This window comes from Phalangium opilio, unplaced genomic scaffold (assembly GCF_054372755.1).
Source record: "Phalangium opilio isolate 3A_F unplaced genomic scaffold, DU_Popi_V2 ptg000344l_1, whole genome shotgun sequence".
Classification (NCBI taxonomy): domain Eukaryota; kingdom Metazoa; phylum Arthropoda; class Arachnida; order Opiliones; family Phalangiidae; genus Phalangium; species Phalangium opilio.
Window position 1 is genome coordinate 1,169,907 of NW_028324227.1, and position 22,624 is coordinate 1,192,530.

General features: G+C 36.7%; 5 protein-coding genes across 9 annotated transcripts in view; 1 reads left to right on the forward strand and 4 right to left on the reverse strand.

The window, feature by feature from the left end:
• Positions 1–517: 517 nt before the first annotated feature.
• LOC149609961 (sulfotransferase 1B1-like) lies at positions 518–1,507 on the forward strand. Its single transcript, XM_089859781.1, has one exon. It carries the CDS (start codon positions 743–745, stop codon positions 1,460–1,462), a length of 720 nt encoding a protein of 239 aa, XP_089715907.1. The 5' UTR covers positions 518–742; the 3' UTR covers positions 1,463–1,507.
• A 96-nt stretch (positions 1,508–1,603) lies between these two features.
• On the reverse strand, positions 1,604–3,923 carry LOC149609962 (scoloptoxin SSD14-like). Its single transcript, XM_089859802.1, has 7 exons — positions 3,807–3,923; positions 3,456–3,746; positions 3,239–3,396; positions 2,853–3,139; positions 2,577–2,767; positions 2,191–2,434; positions 1,604–1,926 (listed from the first exon to the last, which is right to left on the reverse strand). Exons 1-7 carry the CDS (start codon positions 3,869–3,871, stop codon positions 1,663–1,665), a joined length of 1,500 nt encoding a protein of 499 aa, XP_089715928.1. The 5' UTR covers positions 3,872–3,923; the 3' UTR covers positions 1,604–1,662.
• Positions 3,924–9,442: 5,519 nt separating this feature from the next.
• RpL32 (Ribosomal protein L32) lies at positions 9,443–10,540 on the reverse strand. Its single transcript, XM_089859805.1, has 4 exons — positions 10,403–10,540; positions 10,036–10,132; positions 9,716–9,868; positions 9,443–9,641 (listed from the first exon to the last, which is right to left on the reverse strand). The coding sequence occupies exons 2-4, from the start codon at positions 10,126–10,128 to the stop codon at positions 9,483–9,485; spliced, it is 405 nt and encodes a 134-aa protein (XP_089715931.1). The 5' UTR covers positions 10,129–10,132; positions 10,403–10,540; the 3' UTR covers positions 9,443–9,482.
• Positions 10,541–10,632: 92 nt separating this feature from the next.
• Positions 10,633–12,755, reverse strand: RIOK2 (RIO kinase 2). The gene is made up of 8 exons (XM_089859803.1): positions 12,614–12,755; positions 12,410–12,551; positions 12,238–12,351; positions 11,996–12,171; positions 11,633–11,913; positions 11,402–11,494; positions 11,228–11,300; positions 10,633–11,151 (listed from the first exon to the last, which is right to left on the reverse strand). Exons 1-8 carry the CDS (start codon positions 12,677–12,679, stop codon positions 10,696–10,698), a joined length of 1,401 nt encoding a protein of 466 aa, XP_089715929.1. The 5' UTR covers positions 12,680–12,755; the 3' UTR covers positions 10,633–10,695.
• Positions 12,756–13,394: 639 nt separating this feature from the next.
• Positions 13,395–22,624, reverse strand: part of LOC149609965 (galactosylceramide sulfotransferase-like) — a 47,702-nt gene continuing 38,472 nt past the window's right edge. For 2 of the 5 annotated variants that reach the window (XM_089860054.1, XM_089860051.1), the window contains 5 exons: positions 17,411–17,482; positions 16,844–16,917; positions 16,559–16,618; positions 15,183–15,434; positions 13,396–15,071 (listed from right to left, as the gene is read on the reverse strand). In XM_089860054.1, the coding sequence (XP_089716180.1) occupies positions 14,234–15,071; positions 15,183–15,434; positions 16,559–16,618; positions 16,844–16,917; positions 17,411–17,455 (1,269 nt within the window). In that variant the 5' untranslated portion in view covers positions 17,456–17,482 and the 3' untranslated portion in view covers positions 13,396–14,233. Of the gene's footprint in view, positions 15,072–15,182; positions 15,435–16,558; positions 16,619–16,843; positions 16,918–17,015; positions 17,483–22,624 lie in introns of all 5 variants that reach the window. The other 3 variants (XM_089860055.1, XM_089860052.1, XM_089860056.1) reach the window with 3 other exon arrangements.

Here is a 22,624-nt window from a genome sequence, read left to right on the forward strand (position 1 = left end):
CAATGAACGAAGTAAGAGAACTGCACGTGACCACATAGCGGGAAATTTGAAGTCAAGAACCCGGTGACATTTAGACAGGAAAACAAGAGTTTAATGGCAACAACATAAGTTATTATTTAAAATAAAATAAAATAAACATTTCTCATAGAAATCAAAAACTCGTTCAGTATACCGGTTTAGACTGCCGCAAAATGTTTTCTATTGAAAAACCAGTTTAATCCAAGTCGCTCGAAGACCGTCACCTAAGTTTGGATCACCCTGTACATTAAACTATTAAGATATTATGAGATGGTGTTTCACTAGCGATAAGAGGGAGACTTAGTTTGGCCCCCTCTTTAAATAACGCAACACATACATCATCGCTTTGAGACTGGAGATAAAACGTTGATTAGCCACGGGTCTGGCTGGCGATGAAGGACTTCTGAATAGGCTCGTTTCCCCTCGAGTCTGTCGTCTTCCAAAGAAATTGGCTTGGTAACCAAATCTTTTAAATTAGAAACGTAATATGCCTGTAAAATTCACGAAACGATTACCGGGCTACAATCTTCGAATACCACGTTATTTCGACACGGACACGTTTCTTCGTAGTTTAAACTACAAACCCCAAATTGACGATATATTCATTGACACATATCCGAAATGCGGAACCACATGGACTCAGCATATCGTTCAAATCATACATCGAAGAGGGAAGCCGTTAACGGAAGCTGATGATTTCTTTAACTACTCCCCGTTCTTGGAAATGGCCGGTTCGGAAACGGTTGAAACACGACCGAAACCGAGTTCAATCAAGACTCACTTACCTTTCGAAATGATTCCATTCTCGAAAGTGGCCAAGTACATTTATGTGGCCAGGAACCCTAAAGACGCTTGCGTTTCCTTTTACCATCACCATAAAACGTTCGCGGAGGGTTACCAATTTCAAGATGGCACCATGGATATATTTTTTGAAGAATTCATAAAAGGTAGGGTCGATTATGGAGATTATTTCGATCATTTATTGTCGTGGTATGAGCAAAGACACGGACGCAACATACTGTTTCTCACCTACGAAGAAATGAAGAAAGAACCAGCGAAGAACATCCATGAAATCGCGACATTCATGAGTGCCGAATATGGGCAACTCATAGAGAAAGACCCCCAGTTTTTGAGTAACGTCATCAAGTATAGCGACGTGAATTACATGAAAGAGCACACTAACAAATTCGTTGAGGAATTTTTAATTCGGACAGCTGAAACCTCAGCTTCTTCTCAGTTATCGAAAGGCGCTCGCGAAGCGTTCAAAGGGTTAAGATCCCCAGAAAATACAAACAGAGATTTTACCTTCGTTCGTAAAGGTCTGATAGGTGATTGGAAGAACTGTTTAAGCCCCGAACAATCAAGAAGAATCGAAGAGATATTTGATATGAAAACACGTGGAACCGATGTTGCTCAGTTATGGGTAGAATCTGATTGGCGATAAATAAAATAGGATCAATTAACCAAAAATTATAAATAAAAACAATCATTTTTTAATAATGGTACATTTAAATCCAAGACGTAATTTCTAAATCATAGATTGTATAAAATAAATATAATCTATATAATAAAATTTCTAAAACTTAAACAATACACCTACTTTTAAATTAGTTAACATCAATATTAAAATAAAATTTTAAAATTTCAAAAACCGTCTACAGTTCCGCCTTTACGATAATCGGAATTTGCGTACAATCGATTATCATCACCTCTACTTACTCCTTGCATCACTGCTCCTCTACCTTTTAATTCATTCGTAGTATGACCCAACTTCTCCAAACCATCCAGAATATACGTGGGAAAATCTTTTTCGTATGTTGTATAATTCGGGAACAATTGATGGTGAATTCGTGGAGCATCTATGGCTTGTTTAATGTTATCACCCATAAACAAATTCCTCAGAATGACCTGCATGGAACAAGTGATAAAGTGAGCCTCAAATTATTAGAAAGTTAACTATTAAGAGTTAGAGATTAAAAACAAAGCTTCGTCTGTAGCCTAAGACCAGTTAGATGTAATTAAACTATGCATAAATAATTAATTATATTTTTAAACTCTCATCTTGATCGTAAAGAGGAGAGATAATTCGGTTTTTCTACGAGAACATTTTCCAACTTCGAGCGTTGTTACAAGTTGAACCTTTGCTTAGCATGTGATGATGTAAAGACTTACCAAAACTGTTCCGGTAGTAATGTGAGTTCCACCAGCACCACCAAGGGCCATCTTGACGTTTCCACTCTCATTATCTATAATTATTGACGGGCACATAGACGACAACGGTCTTTTGCCGGGTACAACGTAATTAGGTTCTGATGGAGGCACGTTAAAACCGTTGGTGATATTGGGGAATGCGAAATCATCCATTTCGTTGTTTAGAATTATCCCTGTTCTGTTGGACCGTAGTTTACTTCCAAAGCTTTGAACAGAAAAAAATTAAACACTTTAACATCTCATATATTATCATAATAAGTCTGACACACTTCTCTTTATCCTACATCTTCTAATTTCTTAGAAGGAAATGTTTTAAAGGCTAAAGAAAATTACTTAAGATATCTTACTACGCGTTGGTTGTACTTGTAACAGAAACGGCGTCTCCATTAGGTGCCACTATGGCCAAGTGTGCCGTACCATGATCGTCATCTTGGAACATTCGTACTCCATAGTACTTAGGATCATCGAATGTTCGGTTGTCGAAAATCTTCTCTTTGATTGAATTAGCGTAATCTACTGACATTAGTTGGTTCACCACCTGGATAAAAAGAGCTACATAATTTTCGCATCTGTCGGTAGGTATATTCAGTCGAATGGATTCCGGTTCAAAGGACAATACGCACTTCTTGAACTTCTTCGTCGCCAAAATCGCCCAATTCCATACGTCTTGCGTACGCGAATTTGAAAGCTTCGATGATGCGATGGTAAGTTAGAACGGAGTTTGATGGCGATAGGGAATCCGAAGTGAAATTATAATTTTGAAGTATGTTTAGGATGAAGGTCAAGATTGGTCCACTTCCTGGCAAAGGTACGCTGTAAAGTGTATACTTGGAACCCTTCAGTAAAGCTTCGGTGGCGTTCCTCCATACTGGTGTGTAATTAACAATATCGTCCAATGTCAGTATGCCACCTGAGATTGAGAAATAACATGAAATTAAAAAAAAACGAGATTTCCTGTAATTGATACGTCTCGATGCGTCTAAAAATAATTTTCAATATTTTTTCATACCATCATTCATAACGTCTTCCACTAAGATTGGAGCTATTTCTCTATCAAATGCAGTTGGATCTTTTGCTAGTTTCTCTAGGGTTTCAGCCAAAACTGGATCCTTCATTATTTCATTGACTTTATAAAGTTCATTAGTTTCGGGATTGGTCAGTTGGTATCTATATACATGTGAGCATTAGGTAAATGAGTTTTTAATCATAAAATTCTAAGCGTGTACTTCAGAGAAGGGAAAGCGTCAAGACGAGCGACCTGTTGTTGAATGGCTTGAGCTAAATGTAGAGCCACCGGGAAACCATATCGACTGACATTGATAGCACCTTCGAAAAGTTCTGACCAGCTCAGTTTTCCGTAAGTACTGTGGGCTTCTAGAAATCCATGCAGTTCACCCGGTATGGCCACGGCTTTCCCGCCAAGACTACTAGCTTGGGGGTCACTACCGAACATGTCTCTTGTAGCATTGGCTGGTGCCGTTTCACGGGAGTCCAGGATCCGAACAGTCCCACTTGCTCTATACGTATAGTTAAGTGTAAATCGACAAATAGCATAAAATATGTAATACAAGAGTTACTTGTCGTATATGGTCATGAAGAACCCGCCTCCAAGACCCATGCTCTGGGGAAGAACAACTCCCATGCATAGCAGGGTAGCGATGGCGCAGTCAACTGCTGAACCATTCTTCAGCAAGATGTCTCTGAGGGAAATTTTCAAAATGATACTTTTGACAAGGCTAATCCTAAGGCTTTTAAATTGATTCTCACTTTCCAACTTTTGCGCATGGTGCAGCGTCCGTGGCTATAGCCGCTATCGAAAAATTTCCCAAAATTGAGGGCTGCGGTACATCGTCTTGACTTGAGGATGTAGCGTTTTTGGAATGAACCAATGGAATCACAATTCCTAGAGTTATCCCGATTATGACTAGCGCACCCATTAATGAAACCATCAACAGGATTCTGGTTTTTCTCGATAACGGTGGTCTGAGTTGAAAAAATTTACCAGAAATTAATTCCGAAATTTGAAATACACTCTCCGTAGCTTAAGGCAATCGCCCCAGTTTCGTCCGGTAATTAAAGTAATCACCTACCATGTAACTTTATTAAGATGGAGTTAAGTTTTTCAACTTTACTAATATTCTAATGTATAGTGTTAATAAAAAATCATTGTCGTGAACGCGAATCACTACACCCTCAAAAACTCATTCCGAAGAAATTTATCATGAGCGCTACTTGCCATTATCGCACTGTGTTTGTTAATTATACCATTTTATACGCTTAAATCTAAGGTTTTCACCATTATTATGATATTTGATACATATTTTTGCAATTCTCTTGTTTTATTACTGTAAGATAACGCTTGATAATTTAAACCATCCGAATCTCAAATTTCCTATAAAAGGTTTATTGAGAAATTATACAAAAGCAAAATGATACCAAGAAAACATTGAAGCGACAAAGGTAAGTTTTCCCAAGCTTCTATCATAAGTTTATAAGATATATTCCATAAAAGTATGACACTTCCTGTACTTCGTATTGCTAGAGACTACTTCGAGAAGGACTCGAGAATGGACTACACTCGGCTTATTTTACAACCCACCTTCCTATTTATTCTGTACTAAGTTTTTGACCGCGCCTCACCAGGTACCGCTTTAACAGAATCTATGACGTTTCACCTACGTCACTTTATGACAAGCTCTCAGTTACCAGTGACAAACTTATGGAACATATCTTATGAAAATATACGTATCCCTTTATTGACATTAACAATGCCTAGGCATTGTGAGCAAGCCCATATCGCGATATACAGTAGAGAAGGGGTAGGCCCAGACCTCGCAGTAGCACTTATGTAATTTCATGGTTTTATAAATGTACGCGTTTTCTTTTCAGTTTAGAGGGTGCGATTAGAACCAAGTAGGGCATTACAATCTCTGTTATATGCAAATAAAGGATTGTTGTACTTTTACGCACTTCGATTTAAGTATATGTGTCGTATAATATTAAACGAATGCTTTTATTTTATACCCCTAAATATGTCAACAACATAAAAGTGTGCTAAGATCGGTGATAAGGTTTCGAGACAGATGGATCACTTAGAAGTAGCTATATATATGGCTCCGTTATCTTTCAACAGCCCTTATGATTGGAGAGCTCGGAAAGCGTGAAAAGGCTACATTTAACTTTTAAAAGATGGATTAAAATCTTTGATATTAAATTAAATAAATAAATAATAACAACGAATGCGTTACAGCCGCGTTACTAAAATATATCTTGTATTATTTTATAGGTTTATCAATATTTATAATAGAAACATTTTTTCTTTTAATCTGGAGGACAACTAAAAATCGAGGGGCTAATCACTTTCAGATTCCTTGTACACCGATAGGTACAGTCAAAGGTAGCGTGTATACCAATTATGGTGAGAATTTGTTTACACTATGCGTACTTTCTCTCGCGTTATCAACTAATTTTGTCCTGACAATGCACTAAAAACTATCCGTAACCATGACTATATTATTTTCACACAGTATATGCGTTATCAGAAGTATATAATACTTCTCTGAGAGAGAAGTGTACCACAAAGCGGCATAATTGTAAAACGATTCTTCCCAACATCATAACCGAATCACATACGCGATAAATAATTCCCTCATTACTCTATTAGCGTTTAACTATTTTTCAAGGCGCGCTTGTGAATTTTTGGTCAACGCCAAGACAATCAAGGTTTGTGGGTTGATTGCTGGGGATTTAGTAACAAACCGCTACAGAATTCACCCTAGCACGGTGCGATGCCTATCTGAAGTTTGATGAGCGGGAGAGGAAACAAAAAGGGGTGAGCCTGGGAAGAATCGTGTTACATAACTAAAGTATTAAGAGAATACAGAGTGTCACCCTTCTTCTATTATCCCTTTCTGGTGTTATATATTTTTGCGGCAAAAAATAAAAAGATGAATAATGCACGTGTGAAGCAGCCTTGAAGAGGTAATGTTTATCTCTTGAAAAACCCTTTTACCTTATAATTGGAAACTAAAGAAGCTCTGTCATGATTTGTGGAGGATGACTTGTAACTTTTTGGGATAATTTTAAATAAATTAGATAAGAAATCTATCGTCTTAAACGCGTGCAATCTAAAATGTGTGATTTTTCTCACATTGTTACAGAAACCTACCTTGAAAACGTAGAATACCCTTGACAGTGTAAAAATAATTACACAACCTCTGATCAAGGAATATCAGAATGAAATTTCAACGTCAAATTGTAAATTTCTCGTGCATTTCTAGTTCAATGTCAAAGTGCGAACCCTTATACCGAACAGCAACTCTCCAGTTACAGCTGAATTGCGTTTCTCGTTCACACACACATGTGGCATTTGAAATTTTGAATAACAAAATACAGGAACGTGTTTACGGTTGAAAACGTGCACGCGTGTATTTCCATCCCACATACATACATGGTACCAGAATGGTACAGTACTTTAAATTATTGCAAATTTTACGCGTTCTTAAATTTAACGTACATTTACACAATTAAACATATGTCACGTTTAACATAATAGTTCAAAGCTACCAGTATATATTTAGAATTCTGATGATATATTGAACAAAATAAATTTGAACTAATAATTATATATAACTACCAGAAGTATATAATACTTCTCTATTATACCCTTCTGTAACTACGTATAAGTTTCTATAAATGTGGGTTTTGAGTTGCATTCCTACAATGAAATTTCTAAAGGCAATAAATCTAAGGCGTTCTATGGGGCAACATGCACTTTCGAAGGCTGCAAATGTGAATAAATTTCCATGTTTTCAAAAACAGATTAAACAAATATATTTTATACTCTTTTCAAAGCTTTAAATAAATTTTAGAATAATCCTTAATAAAAATTTAAAATACTACTTGAGCGGCTTGGTCTACCCAGTAATTTTGGTGCGAAAGGATTTACGTAGCTCGCGAGTTAAAATTAAAAAAAAAGAAAGAATACTCACATAATTGCCATGTTTTTCTAAGTTAAACTTTCTTTTTATTATAATAATATATTTTACGATGCAATCAATTCGAGAGTAACAAAGGTATTGAAAAAACGTGTTAACGACTCCTGAAAGGGTGTCGACTAGTACCGAGTTCGTCGGATTAAGTTTCAAAGTTCGACTTGCCGCAATAAGTGCGTGGCTTCGGTTAGGGAATATTATCTATTTATCCATTCGCGGTGTATATATATTTATTGCACTCTCTCCTATCGCACGGTATGATGAGGAAAACTCCTTTGAAGGTCTTGAAAAATCTACATCAACTCGAATCCTCCTAACTTACAACCTAGACAACTAAATCTTAATTCTGAAAGACATCTTTATTCCGTTACCAAAGTTAAGTTTGTGTTAGTGTTACACGCGAGTGTCAAAACGGTAGATAGAAACTAGACTAAATATAATTAGTTACGCTATATCATTTCTAACAATCTAGTTAATATCATTGCAATGAAACTGGGTAATGTTTTGTTTGTACAGGCGCGAGGCAAGGCTTTATAGAGGACGTTTCCATTTCCAGAACTTTTATAGCTTAAAGTACAAGCGTTATTAGGGTATATAATACATTTCGAAAATGAAACAATTGAATTAAAGTTGGGAAAAATGTTTATCAGGTTAAAAGTTCAAAATTAGTAAAAGAAAAGTTTAAAACTTTTATAGATTTAAAGAGATCCGCTATGTTACAATCCATATCGAAAAGTAAACAAAAGTATTAAAGTTGGTAAAATGTTTCTTTTAAAAGTGAAAAATACTTTAATGTATTTGATTAAGAATGGAAGTGTCGCACGCACTAAGGGAAAACATAGAAGAGACACAGGGAGGGCACGCTATGATACTTTTGAAAAGAGGGCGAAGCTATATATGTCCCGAGCGTTATGAGCTAGCTCACGTCTTGAAGTCTCATCCTTACATAATAGAGTAATGGCAGTACTACGTATGCAAACGTCATACCCTTCTATCTCTTAGCTCGGTGTCATCCGCCTACTGGGAGCGTACAGTATCGCCTCTTACAAGAGCGCTCCCAGAGAGAGGGATACACAGTCTACACCCCTCTCTACCGCCACTAGTCTATAGAGACAGAGAAAGAAATATTCCCCATGTCGCTTCTACTTTACTCTGGCATTGACTTAAGCGTGGAGGTCAAAACGTAAATTAAAATATCCAATAAGGTATTTTAAATATTTTGATACGCGTTGAGGGATGGTGAGCTTCATGAAATTGTCTAGAGGGAAAGACACGGGGGCCCATTTCCTTTGAATGTCCCTCATCTATCGATCTTTATATAGAGCAGTAGCACTCCGTGTTAACTACCCATATAGATTAATGCAGGCGAAACCAGCGAGGTGCCATTACTCGGTACGGAATTAGCGATACGTTAAACCTCCGTTTTAATTTCTAATGCTTAACCTCGAGACATTTGGGATAAATTAAATTACCGTTTTGTTTGTAATTTAAATATGAGAACAGCTACTTTTAAAGTAATAGCAGTTCACTGCCTTTAACTTTAATGTTATCAATGGGAAGATAACACTGGGTGTCACTACTACTCTTTAATAAATTAGGGTCCTTTGGATTAGTTCATTTAAAGTTATAAGTTTAAAGGTTAAAGGTTATTTAGTAAGAAAGAAAAGTTATAAAAAGGCATAAAGAAGTAAAAACTTACTTGAACGCTACTGTTTCTGAAACCTTTCTGCCGAAGCAGAATGAAACTTGGCTTATTTATAAGAAAACTACCAATGAGTAACAATAGAAAAATTGCGACATCATTAACAAGATTTGACAGTATCTATAAAAAAAGGAAAGAAAAATAGTTTCACTGACGGATGCAGGTGCAAAAAGGATGGAAGACTAAGTACATACGTAAAACATCACTCCACAACACTTATTTTGATTGAAGTAATATTAAATGGCATTGACATCATTAAATTAATGAACTACATTAATTTACTACGAGTGATATTTCACACTTAATAAATCATTGTTGATAACTTGCAACTAAGCTCAACTTTTGCTTTGAAAAATACTTTGCAAAAGTTTTTGACTTTTTGTACCAAAAAAATACCGTAGATTTTGACTAAAACGGTAAAACCTCCTCAAATTTGAAAAATAACTGGTCATGTATGATATCACAACACATGAAGTGTAAAGTGAGTTGATAAGTAAAGAAAAACAAACACCACAAGTTAATTTTTGGATAGTTTTTTTTATTAAACAAAATGAAGTTTATTCGTGTTCCTCAGCACGGATTCTAGCAGATGCATTTGTTACTCTAATAGCCAATTGTTTAGCTCTTTCTACCAAAACTTTGCGCTTTTTACTGGAAACACCGTGATGGATTTCAGCGCAGAACCTCCTGTTTTGCATCATCAACATTTCCAATTCCTAAAGGCAATGAAACATAAGTCATAAAGTGTATTTGAAACATTGTGTAAAAGTAACGAGAAGCTGGTGCTTACCCTCATATTACAGACGACCACCTTTTTGAATCCATTGGGTAAGATATGACGCGTGGCCTTCTTAGACCCGTAACCGATATTGGGGAGGAGAATTTGACCCTTGAATCTACGTCTAGCACGGTTATCAATACCTTTGGGTCGCCTCCAGTTGGGCTGAAAGTATCACATTGATTAATGCCAAGTATGTCTAACACAACCAATATTTAGGTTAATCATTCATTTACTCGTAAAAAGCATTTAAATTAATTAAAAACCAAGCCCTCAAGCATAACAATTAAGTAAACCAAGCATCAATGAAGAAGTAAATATATAAAACTTACTCTCAGCTTCTTGTAACGATCAGATTGATGACGAATGAACTTCTTCACTCGCTTCTTAACAACCTTAACTCTTTTGAGTGGTTGAATCGCCATTATTCTGTATAAAACAATAACTATTATTTAATTTTAAATTAAAGATCAGAAAACATCCCCACGCCGCAACAAACGAAACGACACGCGTGTCCCTTAACCTAAGCCTTGGCCATAGTATGGACCCTTACAGCTCATTTTAATTTTAATTCATCACTTTACCCTCTTAATAAACTTCAAATATCAATTTTTACGAACTAAACAAACCTTATTCTTCAATTATAAATTAAATTTGTACACATAAAATTAACAGAAATTAAGATTGAAGGCGATTTACCTGTGTATCTTTTTCACAGGCGAAAGGAATCGACTGACGATGAAAAACAAGGCGGACAATCTTCACCGCTAGATGGCACGTTGTCTACTCAAATATCACGTGCTTTTATTGAACCAATCAAATTCAAGGAATTTTCCCGCACTTATCAAATGGAAATGTGCGTTTCTTTATTGATTTTTGCGATTTGCAAAAGGAATTTTAAGGAAATAATTAAATAAATAATTCAGATATTTAATTATTCAAAAATTTTCTTTTAATTACGTACATTAGTCATAAATCTTATACATTTTTGTTCAATAGGCCCAAAATCCGCTTAGAGATTGTTTAATATTATCTCTATTATCTCTTTTTTGCCTATTTATTGCGCAAGCTTCTCCTTTGACCTTTGATTTACTCATAACAATTTTTCTCTGTCCTTTCAAAATTTGTTTTCTAACTCGGCTTTTAATTTCTGCTGGTGCGATTGTGGCATTGGTTGAAACACTTCCGAAATCATCGCTATTATCATCACTGAAATCTGAATCAATTTCTAATTCTTCAGTCCCTTTCTCAATATCCTCTAATAAATCCTTTTTAGAAGCTAAAGAAGCCTTTAAATCTTCAGGATCTGTTTCTTCCCGCGTTCTACATTCAGTTTCTTCCTGATTTTCCTCTTCCTCTTTTTCACTTGCGTTTGTATCTGTTTTTCCTTCAATTTTAGCGGGAGTTAAACCTTCACTAGCTGTATTTGATGACATTTGCGTTAAAGCCTGTTAAAGTAATGAATTATTTAATTTTTCCTTCAGAAATAAACAAAAACCATGATTTAATGTAAAACTGTTCTACCTCCGTTAATTCTTCTTGAACATCTTTTGAAAAACCACTAGCCGCTGTTTCTAAATCTAAAGATTGCTCACGACTTAAAAGAAATGATTTATTTGTTAATTTTAATATTAAAGAAACATTTTAACGGATTAATTACTAGTTTTCTTAATTAATAAATTTAATTTAGTTACTTACACAACATCAGAAAATTTTGGATGTAATTCACTCTCATAATTAAACCTTTTCACGAAGAAATCTCTAATGCATTTTACATCCCGGTCAAAATACCTAAATAAATTTAAATTAATAGACTAATGGCACCCCATGTTATTTCCCCATAGAGCTTAATACAGTCGAAGGCAGAGGGCTGCCATTACTCTATACTTTTAATCTAAGATATTTATATTGTAAACATTTTTATTTTACCATTCCGCATTAGGATGAGAGGTTGAAATCATTTGTGGGAAATCAATAACTGTTGGATTATCATCCTCATCCACCATTAAATTAAATTCATTGAAATCTCCGTGAATTAGACCGTGATTAGCGAGATTTACAATTAGATCCATCATGGTGCTATAAAGAGCCGATGCATCTCCTACTTCCTTAACTTGGCATAAAGGGTAACCTTTAACTAACTCCATTATGACACAGTGACGATTAAAACCAATTGGTTTTGGAACGGGAAACCCTCTTTCATGGAGAGCCTAATGAGAAAAAGATTGGCCTATTTATTTACATAATTTATAATAATTAGATTAATTAGTTTAATAAGTTAAATATTTTTACACTCATAAAAGCAAATTCCTTCACAGCGGCTAAACGTGAAAGATAAAGCCAGTTAGTTTTGTTCCTATGAAGATGATAGTCTCTCTTCTCTCTCAGTTTGCGAAAGGATGTTTTCCCGAGTCTATGAATTTTGAGAACATATTCTTCACCCTCTTCAGAAGCCACCAAGAATATTTCTGCATTATTTAAATCATTAAACAAAGTTCATTTATTGAAACATCAAACTTAAAATTTAAACATGCCTGATTCCTTTCCGACACCAATTTGATTTCCAATTGAAGCTATGGTTCCGTTAGCGGTTAGAGCTCTAAGGGCCAAGTAATCGTATCCCATATTGGTCAAGCGATAACCATCATCTATGAAGATTAATTCAATTTAATTATGGGAATATATCAACATGATTATATTACTCACATCTTTTTCCTCTTTCGTACGACAGAAGCTTATTTTTGGATAGTTCCATCAGTTGTTTGTGACATCCACCATGCTTGATGTTGGCAATGGTGGCCACAAGGGGACCAGGTACTAGTTCATGGTTTTTCATACCCATTTCAACCTTTGAAAGATAATTTTCAGTTAAAAATCGTTTAAAATTTATTAATCATTAATTATACTAACCGATGTAAGAATTCTGAAGTCATCTTTTGTCAAATAACGTAATAACGTTACATTTAATTTTCCCATTTCGTTAAGTGCTACTAAGCCTTAGCGAAATCGTGGCGTATAGAAAGCAGACGCCGTAAGTCCGTGACCAAGGAGGATCTTTTTTGGAGAAGCTGTACCGACCAGTATAAAACTCAAATGGACCGGTTTATAAATTAAATTTCTGAGGTGCTAGTGACCACTAAATTAAATTTCCATTCTTTATGAAAAACATTTCACTCCAGGATTCCCTACCGTTTGTAAGCAGTCCAGGTATACTACTCAACTTTTAGGGTTACTCATTCACAGAAGAATAGAGCTTGGAAGAGGGAAGATAACCTTTCTCTCCTCCAGGCTCCAAGAGAGAAGCTCCGTGGTATCTGTCTGAGTGTGAGGATAAAATTTCTGTTAAAAGCGTCATCTATATGCAAATACCTCAGCTATAATAATGTATAAAATTCTTATTATTTACAATTTTAAATATTAAAATTAGCACATATGAAATTAATTAAATGCTTTTATTTAATGAAAATTTTCATAAATTAGTTTATATTTTGCCACTATATTTCAATTAAGTTTAAATAGATAACGCGTTATAAGGTGCTGATCAAACTTGCTGTATCTATAAAAACCTCATTCAAAGTTTGGCGGGAACTTCAATCCACCTCCCACCTTATTCTCGATGCATGTGCCGAAGCTTTTCGCGCGATTTTAACTATCTGGGTCAATATGACATATTCGTCAGCTGAAATCGCTGGTGAAAGAAATAGTTAATGAAACTTCATTGCTAGAGTAGATTGAGATTTTAATTAATTTCATTATATCAGAGGAATTCTGATCATACATCATAATATAATTTTATAAATATATTTGTTCTGGTATTTACATTTATACTACTTTATTCAATTATTTAAATAGCTCATATTTGTTTCGTCTAAATTGGAGAATGTTAAAAAATAGCAGCTTGAAGTGTTTCGGATATTGACTAGTCACAGTGTAATGAATTTCAACAGTAATCAAAGCCCCGGAAACCTTTCCAACTGAATTCAAAATCAATAGAGGCATTGTCGGTCATTTTTGAAGGCTTATCCACTATCACAATAATTGTCCGTTATCCCATGGAGATGAAAGTTGAAAGTGATAGAAATAGATTCCAGAGCTGTTGCTCCTTAAATATCACTCTAAATTTCGTTATCAGTGGAGGAATATGGTCAAAGGCGATGATCCTCCAGCCTACGAAAAACCTTGCTAAAATAGTTCAGTGTAAAAATTCCTTTCTGTATTTTTTCGGCAGTATAATTGGCATATCGAAAATTATCATTGTTCCAGTCCCTTTAACATTCATAATGGTACCATCGTGTCAACCATAGCACTAAAAAAATCCAAGGAACATAAACCAATAAATTATTCATTGATTCCATGAATATTTCCGCTCTACCAAAGGGACTGGAAAAGAGATCGCGTGACCAAAAAGGCGTTTCTGTATTCTAAATTGTCTTTGATGATATGACGATTTATTTTGGATACGTTAATTTCTTTAATAGTGCATCGATTAATTGGCTAGATAACTAACGAATAATTAGGAAGCTAGTACTATCACCGAGATCTTTCTATATCATACTGGCACGCTGATTCTTGGCTATTGGAAGAAACCAATCTTCGTTGTCTTTCTCGAAGTTTTTCAGTGTAAGGCAACTCGGCGGTTGCTAACCGATAACAAATATCGGCCAGGCGAACGCCTTTTTTAAGAACGAATGAATAAACGTTGTCGCTAAACGTGCGCGCTCTGTCCGAAAGGCTAGGACTCCCGCTGACCTCTACTCTTTGAACGCAATGGTCGAAAAATAGTTTGTTCCATATTCTCAAATTCGCCACTTCCTCCTTCATCTTCTCGCGACCAAACTCGTCGATGGCACGTTCCATTTTGTCGATGAAGTAGTCGTACAAGATGATGTCGGCTTTGTTGTACTCGGCTAATTGGACACGGACCGATTCGGATAGGTTGAGGACTGTTCCTCGAGTTCTTTGATTCTGGGCGAAATACACGATATCCTCGGTGCTCCAACAAAGGCGATTCTTCAATAGAATCAGAGATTCGTCGAAAAGCTCCGCAATCATCACCAGATGGAAGTTCTTCTCAACTTCCGGCAGAACCTCTTGGCGAAGGCGTGTCAAATTGGACCAATCTTTTTCCTGGAAGCCCAAATCGAAGAGCATTTGATTGACGCCGATTCGCTGACCGAAACGATTTAGTCTAAGATACTCTTTGGAAGCCGAATCAGATTCGAGGGCAAACTCTTCCAGCGTCTTTCCAATGTGCTTTTCCATTTCATAGTAACCGTACAAGGACTCGAAGAGGCTGACTGGGTACCGGAGAATTGTTACGAAGACGGCGTCCGCTGGTAAGACTGAACGGATTTCTTCTTGATCGAAACTAAAAGCGATAAATTGGATCATTGATTAACATTTATTTAATTATGGCTGCTGTAACTGTAATTTATAGCGGCAAAAGGGATGCAAACCATCCTAGATAAACTTCGCCTACCGCGTATGATGACAGAAGATGTTGAAGCCAATTGTCGGCGTCATTTCGGCTGAGAGGAGAGAGATGGAAAACGGTTGAGGATGACCGATGTAGTTGTGTTGGTGCGGAAGCAGAAAAGACAAATTTCGCGTGTCCCCAAAACGCATCAAGATGTTCTGGACGGTAGAACTCGCGCACTTGTGAGTCTTGAGAAAAAAGATGTTAGTAGCTGGCGGACAATAGCTTTCCATCGATTTCGGAGGAACGGGGTACCTGCAATAATAGAAATATAAAGCGCTCCTTCATACCTTGGAGAAACTAACTACGACGATGTTTTCCTCATAGTGAATCTCGGACCTTGTATGAACAAAGAACTCTACCAACCATGGGGCTAAATATTCTCAGATTCAAATTACATCGATTCACAGATACAAATAACTAATCCTCGCTTTGGTACAGTCAAAGGTACAGCACATAAACACCGATTAGGAATGCCAAACATTTCTCGCTCACAAACAATGCCTTCTGCTAGTACTTGTCTATTGCAACTCCTAGATATTTAGCTCTGAATTCATAGTGATGTCAACTTCTTCGGATAAATTTTTTCAGTTCATACGTATACACTCCGACACTCGAAGAAAAAATAAACCTCAGTCGAGTCAGTCCTTCCCACATCTAAAACGACGGGGCGCTATTTTAATAAACTCTTATCTCACCATGGCGTGACAGTTCACCGCGATTTCCTGGAAACATTCAGAGGAGCTCTCCGCTTACTGGTCCGAAATTTCTATAGGAGAGCGTTCAAACGCTTGACAGGGAAACTCAACTACACGCGTCGAAACGCTCGTTAACGAGGAGCCAGAAAAGGGAAAAAAAGCATTTCCCGCGAGCTCACCTTCCTACATTCCTACCTTCCTTCTCAGGACATCACCGAATCCCGAAGAAAATAGACTAACCTAAAGTATACTAAAACGAAGTCTAGTATTGCATCTCGGTACATAGTATTGTATTCGAATTTGAGAGAAGTGATAACTTCGGGTACGTCAACCTCTAGTCAGTAGAAAGGGTTGAAACTGCAGCGATAAAACGTTAGGGAGATGGCACAGCTAGAAACGTCAAAAACGACGACGCGATGTCGATTTGAAAAGAACACGGAAACATTATTTCGGATGGGAGAGCTTTTTATCTTCTCTTATTTGAAATAAGGAGCAAAACGAGTGAGTTTTGGGGAAAAGTAAATAAAAAAAGCTGTAATTGAATAAAGAAAAACTTCAATCGAAATTTCATACGTTTTATACTAAGTTTTGGAGAACGGTTTAGTGTATTTACACACACAGTACAAATGGTTCTATTCTTTGAATTGCATATTTCAGTTTAGTAAATAATTTGAAAAATACCTGCACCTGCTGGAAAAGACTCGAGTAACGACAGTCAATTGTTGTTGCACGACGGTCATTCTGAAACGAGACAAAACTTTAAAGGTTCTCGTCAGAAATATCTACAAGCGACGTTGAAGGAAGTTCTAACTCGGTCACCCCCATTACAATAAGGATTATAAATCCATTAAAAAAGTATTATAAATACACTTCGTTAGAGTACAGCTATTCATTCGGTTTATCAAATTACATATTTATATCATATCGTAAATAGGCATAATTAATGAAAAATGGTTAATTAATTACCTGAGGAAACTAATGCATGTTAGGAACAGTAGTAAAACCACCAAAGAGACATTCCACCGACGGGACAACGAGAGCTAAACGATAAACATAGATCAAGTTATAAAGATATGTTTACTATCTGACACTGAACACTGACGTTACGTTGTTAATTGTAACACCGTCTTTTATTTACCACATAGCTTATTCTCGAAGTCAACGTACAACTCATTGTAACGAGGAATAAAAGCGGGTCGCCCTAGCTGAGCCCTCTTTAACACTTGTAACCATAAATCCGTTTAAAGTTTTAAATTTAAACTGACGAGGGACGACAACGACGTAAAATCAACCCGCCCTCCAACCCGCATCTTGATTGAGAAAAGAGAGACCTCCGTATGTCTCCTTTGCGTCTGAGCAACTAATTATTTAATTTGTTATAATTAGTTCGTTGGTGATAAAATAACCCTGGCATCATTTTAGAACAATAAAAATAAATGTAATATGCCGCTATAAAAGATGCTCAAATATTTACGCCAGTGCCTGTCTTTCTATTTTTCCTTCATATTAATACCCATAAATTTCATCTCTTACCGCCAGTACTTTCCAGGAAGGCCTACGTCCATTGCTCTGAGCCATTACTACGTCATTTCCAGACTGCTAACCCTAGAACAAAAGATGGAAAACAGAATTTTAATCTAGTACCCTAATGAACGTCGATCAAGGCTATAATACTCTTTAAATTATGCTTAAAAAAACAGTAGAAACACTAAATGCATGGAACAAGAACAAGGGATGGTTAAAGCGTAGTCAGATTGAAATGTCGATGCATTAGAAACCTAATTTCGCTTTTATCTCTATAGAAGATCAAAGATTACAGATAAGATGGTGGCTAGCATTGAACGTGATGACATTTAAACTTGATACTGACTTACTGTAGACTTAAGTGGGCTAAAGGGCTGGCTATAAGTCGGTACCGGTAGATAATAGCCTAATTCTCAAGCTTGGCCATTGTCCAAGACGAAACGTACACCCATAAGCGTGGATGAAAGTACGTAATAAGGAAGTGCAAACGATTTTAAAATTGGAGAAGCCAGCCGCTCGACTCTCCACCGGCTATCTAATACATGCAGAAGGGGATAATAGAAGAAGGATGACACTATGGTATCCTCTTAATACTTTTGTTGCACCCTTTTTCTTTGCTCTCCCGTTCATCAAACTTCAGATGGGTATCGCACCGTGCAGTTTGATACTAAATCCGCAACAATCAACCCAAAAACCTTGAGTGTCTTGACGTGGGACAAAAATTCCCAACTAAGCGCGCTTTGGCAAATAGTTAAGCGCCAAATGTAAAATGATGTTGGGGGAAGAATCATGTTACAATGACCCCGCTTTGTGGTACACTTCTCTCGAAGAGAAGTATTATATACTTCTGATATAACTAGAGGTCTTTTACTGAAGGAGAGTTAAAAAAATTTATAACAATTTTAACTCGAGAGACGAAGCGTGCGTCCTGATTAATCTGACAACCTCCGAGAGCGGAAAGCGGAGTTTTATTTCACACCATTGTATACAGATCATTGTAAAGAAAAACAAAACGGGAAAGTATATTTACGCTTATACTATAGCTTCTTCCGGTACAACCAGAATTGAATGTTAATTAGTAATAAATCCCTTAGAATATTACGAAGGAGGTTGGTAAGGTTACTGAATAAATAATTATTTTTAGTTCTTAACCATTAATAATTAAAATTAAGGGGAAGATAAGGAAAACGAACATTTACTTTTGCTACAAAGTTGCCACCATATCCCACGTAATTCTCAATATCTGTACTGGGATTTAGTTTAATAACATAATTCCATTTTGACTCGCTTTTCACTTCTATCTAAAACTCCTGAGCTAACTATTATGATACAACCAGAAAGAAATAGAAGCGACACAGGGAATCTTTCTCTTCCCGTCTCCACTGTTAAAGGATGACACTTCGAGGAGATAAGCTACTCTCACATCTCGCACCATGACGATTTCCTGAGTCGCGTCTAGCTTCTGACCTTAAAAATATGTAAATGCAAACTGAATGAAGAGAAATTCAAAAGCCAATTTTTTCCCTTCCATTTTCTTATAAACTTAATTTTGGACCACACCTTAACTATAACCATTTTTTTCTTTTCTTCTTTATTTTCCATCGAGGGGGGGGGACCTAATTTTCTTGGCGGGACACCGATACATAATTTGGCAGCCGAACATTTTATGAAAAATTGCTAGACTGTGTAACTATTATCTCGAATCCATAACCTAAAGTAAAAAACTAACGGTATTTATGAATTCTCAATTACTTTTCACGCTGATCAGTTTTGCATCTTATCTTTAACACAATATTATTTCATTGTCATAAATTCCACTGCCTAATTGTTGGGATGGCGCACACTAATCTCATCCGTGAATAATATTTAAGGCAGCAATTAAGATAATAATAATTATAATTTATATTAAGGCATTGTTTATATCTCAATAACGACTTTGCATTTTAGTCCTATAGCTAGAAAGTAACAAATGCGAAATACCCATCACAGAGGTGAGCGTAACGCGTTCCCCAGGTACCTGGTCTAGGTTAAAAAGAAAAGTGTTTCTTTTTCATTCAATATAACGTTTTTCTAATACTAGAGGTCATTAAATGGGATTAATTGAATTAATTCAGCCTGACCTGGAAGCGAATGTTAGGGAGGGAATATAGAAAGATGATTGGGTGTGGCTCCGAAAGACATTTAACCGCGCTCGCGGGGGCCCAGAGCCCGAACTGGGTGCCGTCAATACCAGGCCCGCATAGATTCCTCCCTTAATAATTAGTTACTATAGTAGGGGAAAGGATGGTAGCCAAGCATAAAAGCTTCGGTTAGGAGTAATTGACCCGAATTGCAATATTTATCTTAAGGACGTTCAAACACGCATATTATCAGCGTTGAACTTTATGTTTACGAACCGAAAAACCTTTACTTTAATTAAGGTTATTAACGAATAATGTTATATTTACAGATATCAACCTTGATGTTAAAAGACGGTTTCGTAATGAAGTGTAATTTAGGGAAAAAATTAAGAGTTTCCTGTTTAAATTTGCACATTAATTAATGCGGAGCAATATTCATTTTACCATAAGTTTATAAGTTTTATTTGATAAGTTGTTTATTTTTATTTAAAACATATACATATAGTTCTGGGATGCACGAGAAAATGTGACAGTTTAATTACGCCATATGGTGGCCTTTGACCTCAAATACCTCAGGCCTGGTGACCCTGATACAGATATACAGCGCCACTATAAGACTGGAGTCATTGGGCTTTGACGGACACCTCACCGGCCACCCGGGGTGGAAATCCATGTTGACAGGGTTAATTTTCAAATGATGGATCAGAAAAATTATCTAATAAGTATTATTTTTCCCTACCGGAGGCGCACGTCCTTAATTGATAATATGATAGAACGAAGAAACATATATAGTATCAACCTGCAGTAACCCCGCTGTCCCCTCCCTTAACTTCCGGTGATCGCTTCATAAAAGCAGACGGGGACAGTTCAAAAATAGTTTTTACTAGACTAATATCCGTATATACTGGTGTACATACATTCACTGCTACTTCCTACAAAGAAGGATAAGATATGTTAGGGACGATACAATATTCAAGACGTATCTCCTATGCCTAAATGCAGAAGTATATAATACTTCTCTTCGAGAGAAGTGTACCACAAAGCGGGGTAACTGTAACACGATTCTTCCCAACATCATCTTTACATTTGGAGCAAGGTTACTAAACCGAATCTCATACGCGATAAATAGTTCCCTCATCATTACTCTATTAGAGCTTAACTATTTGCCAAGCTGGGTTTTTGTCCAACGTCAAGACCAGGTTTGTGGGTTTATTTCTGGGGACTTAGTACCAAACAGTTCTAGAATTCACCCCACGGTGCGATGCCCATCTGAAGTTTGACGAGCAGGAGAGCAAACATAACTAAAGTATTAAGAGGATAGACTGTGTCATCCTTCTTCTATTATCCTCTTCGGCTAAATGGTATTAGACCATTAGAGAGCCGTGGTTTGTGCCGCGACGAACCCCTGAGCTAACTCCAGGAAATATGGAGAGCCAGGAGAGTAATAGGTCGGAAAGTCACGAAAGAAAATCATTAATCTTAGAGTTATTCTCTTTCTTGATCGTTGCAGTGGCTTCGAGTGCGCTTCTTCCACGAGACTCGATTCGAATGGCAAGCCGTTGTTTACAACTCAAGATACCATCGGCAAGCGAGCAAACTGAATGAAAGTACCTTATTCTTTCTCAACTCGTAAATAGAGGCGGCTCTCTCAAAGTCCTTATCTTTCAATAATCGTCAACACAATCACTGATGCTAGCTGCTTCCTTCTCAATTTGTCGCGGTGTGGCCAATAACAATTTCCCTCGGCAAGGGTCAAACCTATCTCTTTTGTGTCAATCTTTTTCTCTTTTTCTATAAGCCTCCTCGCTTGGCTTGTCAAACATGACTATACTATGACCACACTCACTTTGTGTAATTGTTTACCCGTCGATTATCTGGTCGGTTGGACATGACTATGATACGGGATACCTTTTATTTATCATTGAATAGGTTTATCAAGTATTGTAGATGGAAAGAACATTAGACTTAAATGGGTTTAGTTTTACCAAGAGATTTGTATAATTTCAAATGTCGTATCTATCGCTTCACTCAACTAGATGCCGAAAAGGTGAAACTAAAAACATAAATAATTTCCGCGGTTCTGGTCAAATTTGATAATGTACAATTCATAATAATTTTACACATTTAAAGGTATGGGACATGAGTTCCGATTTCAAAAAAAAATATTTATCCTGACATATTTCAGTTCAAAGGGTCACTATGTCCATGATGAAGTTCAATGGACACTTTCAGACGCGGGTCAGAACGCAAAGTAGGCATTGTTGTTTCAAGTATAAACAAAAAATTTCTTTAATTCGAATTGCTTTGTTTTTTGTAATTTCAAAGAAAAAAAATGGGCCAAAACGTATTTTGTTGTTAATTCTAATCAAACTATAATTAAATTAAAACTTTCCTGAACAAACTATACATTTTGTAGTTCCTAATTCAAAACAAATTAGTTACCTGGTTATTGAAACCTCGGTCGGGCAAACGCCAAGGAGTCAAATTCGGAACTAAACGCGAGACTTGGACCGCGTGCTCTTCTGGCGATGAAAAACGAACAAACTCCGCTTTCTGAAATATATACTCTTCGGGACCGAACGAGAAGCCGCGTTCCTAACGCTTGAACGCTCCGCCGAAAAGAGACCCATACAGGGACTTACATTTTTATTTCCCTCGTGCAGGTAACTTATCACGTGGTCGGCCCATTTCTATTCCCCAAAGGCTCGGATCGATCGGCACCAGGGTGGTGAGCTAGGGAAGGAAGGTAAAGCCTGAATAGTCCAAGGTAGGCTTACCGATTCGGTCGACGCTAGACGAATTACCTAAGTTTACCTGGCCCCAAATTAAGGCGGGGGCCAAAGCCGAGGAAGGCAAAGGCCGCTCGCTACTCGGGACCCCATTCGTCCCCATTTCGTAAATGTTTAGATATTGATTCTTTCTCTGGAGATAGAACGAGACAGACAGTAAGGAAATAATAACAAAAACATAATAATAATAGGGCCACCACTAAGGCCTTGTCACGGTTACCCACGTTTAATTTAAGTTATAATGAAATTCCACTGGATGCCCAAATATAATTTAATTCTTCCGACCGCTTCTCTTTTTTTCTCACTGAAGTTAA

Coding starts and splice junctions, on each gene's coding strand:
- LOC149609961 (XM_089859781.1), top strand. CDS start 743: ATGGCCGGTTCGGAAACGGTTGAAACACGACCGAAACCGAGTTCAATC.
- RpL32 (XM_089859805.1), bottom strand. CDS start 10,128: ATGGCGATTCAACCACTCAAAAGAGTTAAGGTTGTTAAGAAGCGAGTG. Junction 9,869..10,035: donor ATCGTTACAAGAAGCTGAGA/GTAAGTTTTATA, acceptor TGATACTTTCAG/CCCAACTGGAGGCGACCCAA. Junction 9,642..9,715: donor TGGTCGTCTGTAATATGAGG/GTAAGCACCAGC, acceptor CATTGCCTTTAG/GAATTGGAAATGTTGATGAT.
- LOC149609962 (XM_089859802.1), bottom strand. CDS start 3,871: ATGGGAGTTGTTCTTCCCCAGAGCATGGGTCTTGGAGGCGGGTTCTTC. Junction 3,747..3,806: donor TTCATGACCATATACGACAA/GTAACTCTTGTA, acceptor CTATACGTATAG/AGCAAGTGGGACTGTTCGGA. Junction 3,397..3,455: donor GACGCTTTCCCTTCTCTGAA/GTACACGCTTAG, acceptor ACATGTATATAG/ATACCAACTGACCAATCCCG.
- RIOK2 (XM_089859803.1), bottom strand. CDS start 12,679: ATGGGAAAATTAAATGTAACGTTATTACGTTATTTGACAAAAGATGAC. Junction 12,172..12,237: donor TGGTGTCGGAAAGGAATCAG/GCATGTTTAAAT, acceptor TAAATAATGCAG/AAATATTCTTGGTGGCTTCT. Junction 11,301..11,401: donor CCAAAATTTTCTGATGTTGT/GTAAGTAACTAA, acceptor ATTTCTTTTAAG/TCGTGAGCAATCTTTAGATT.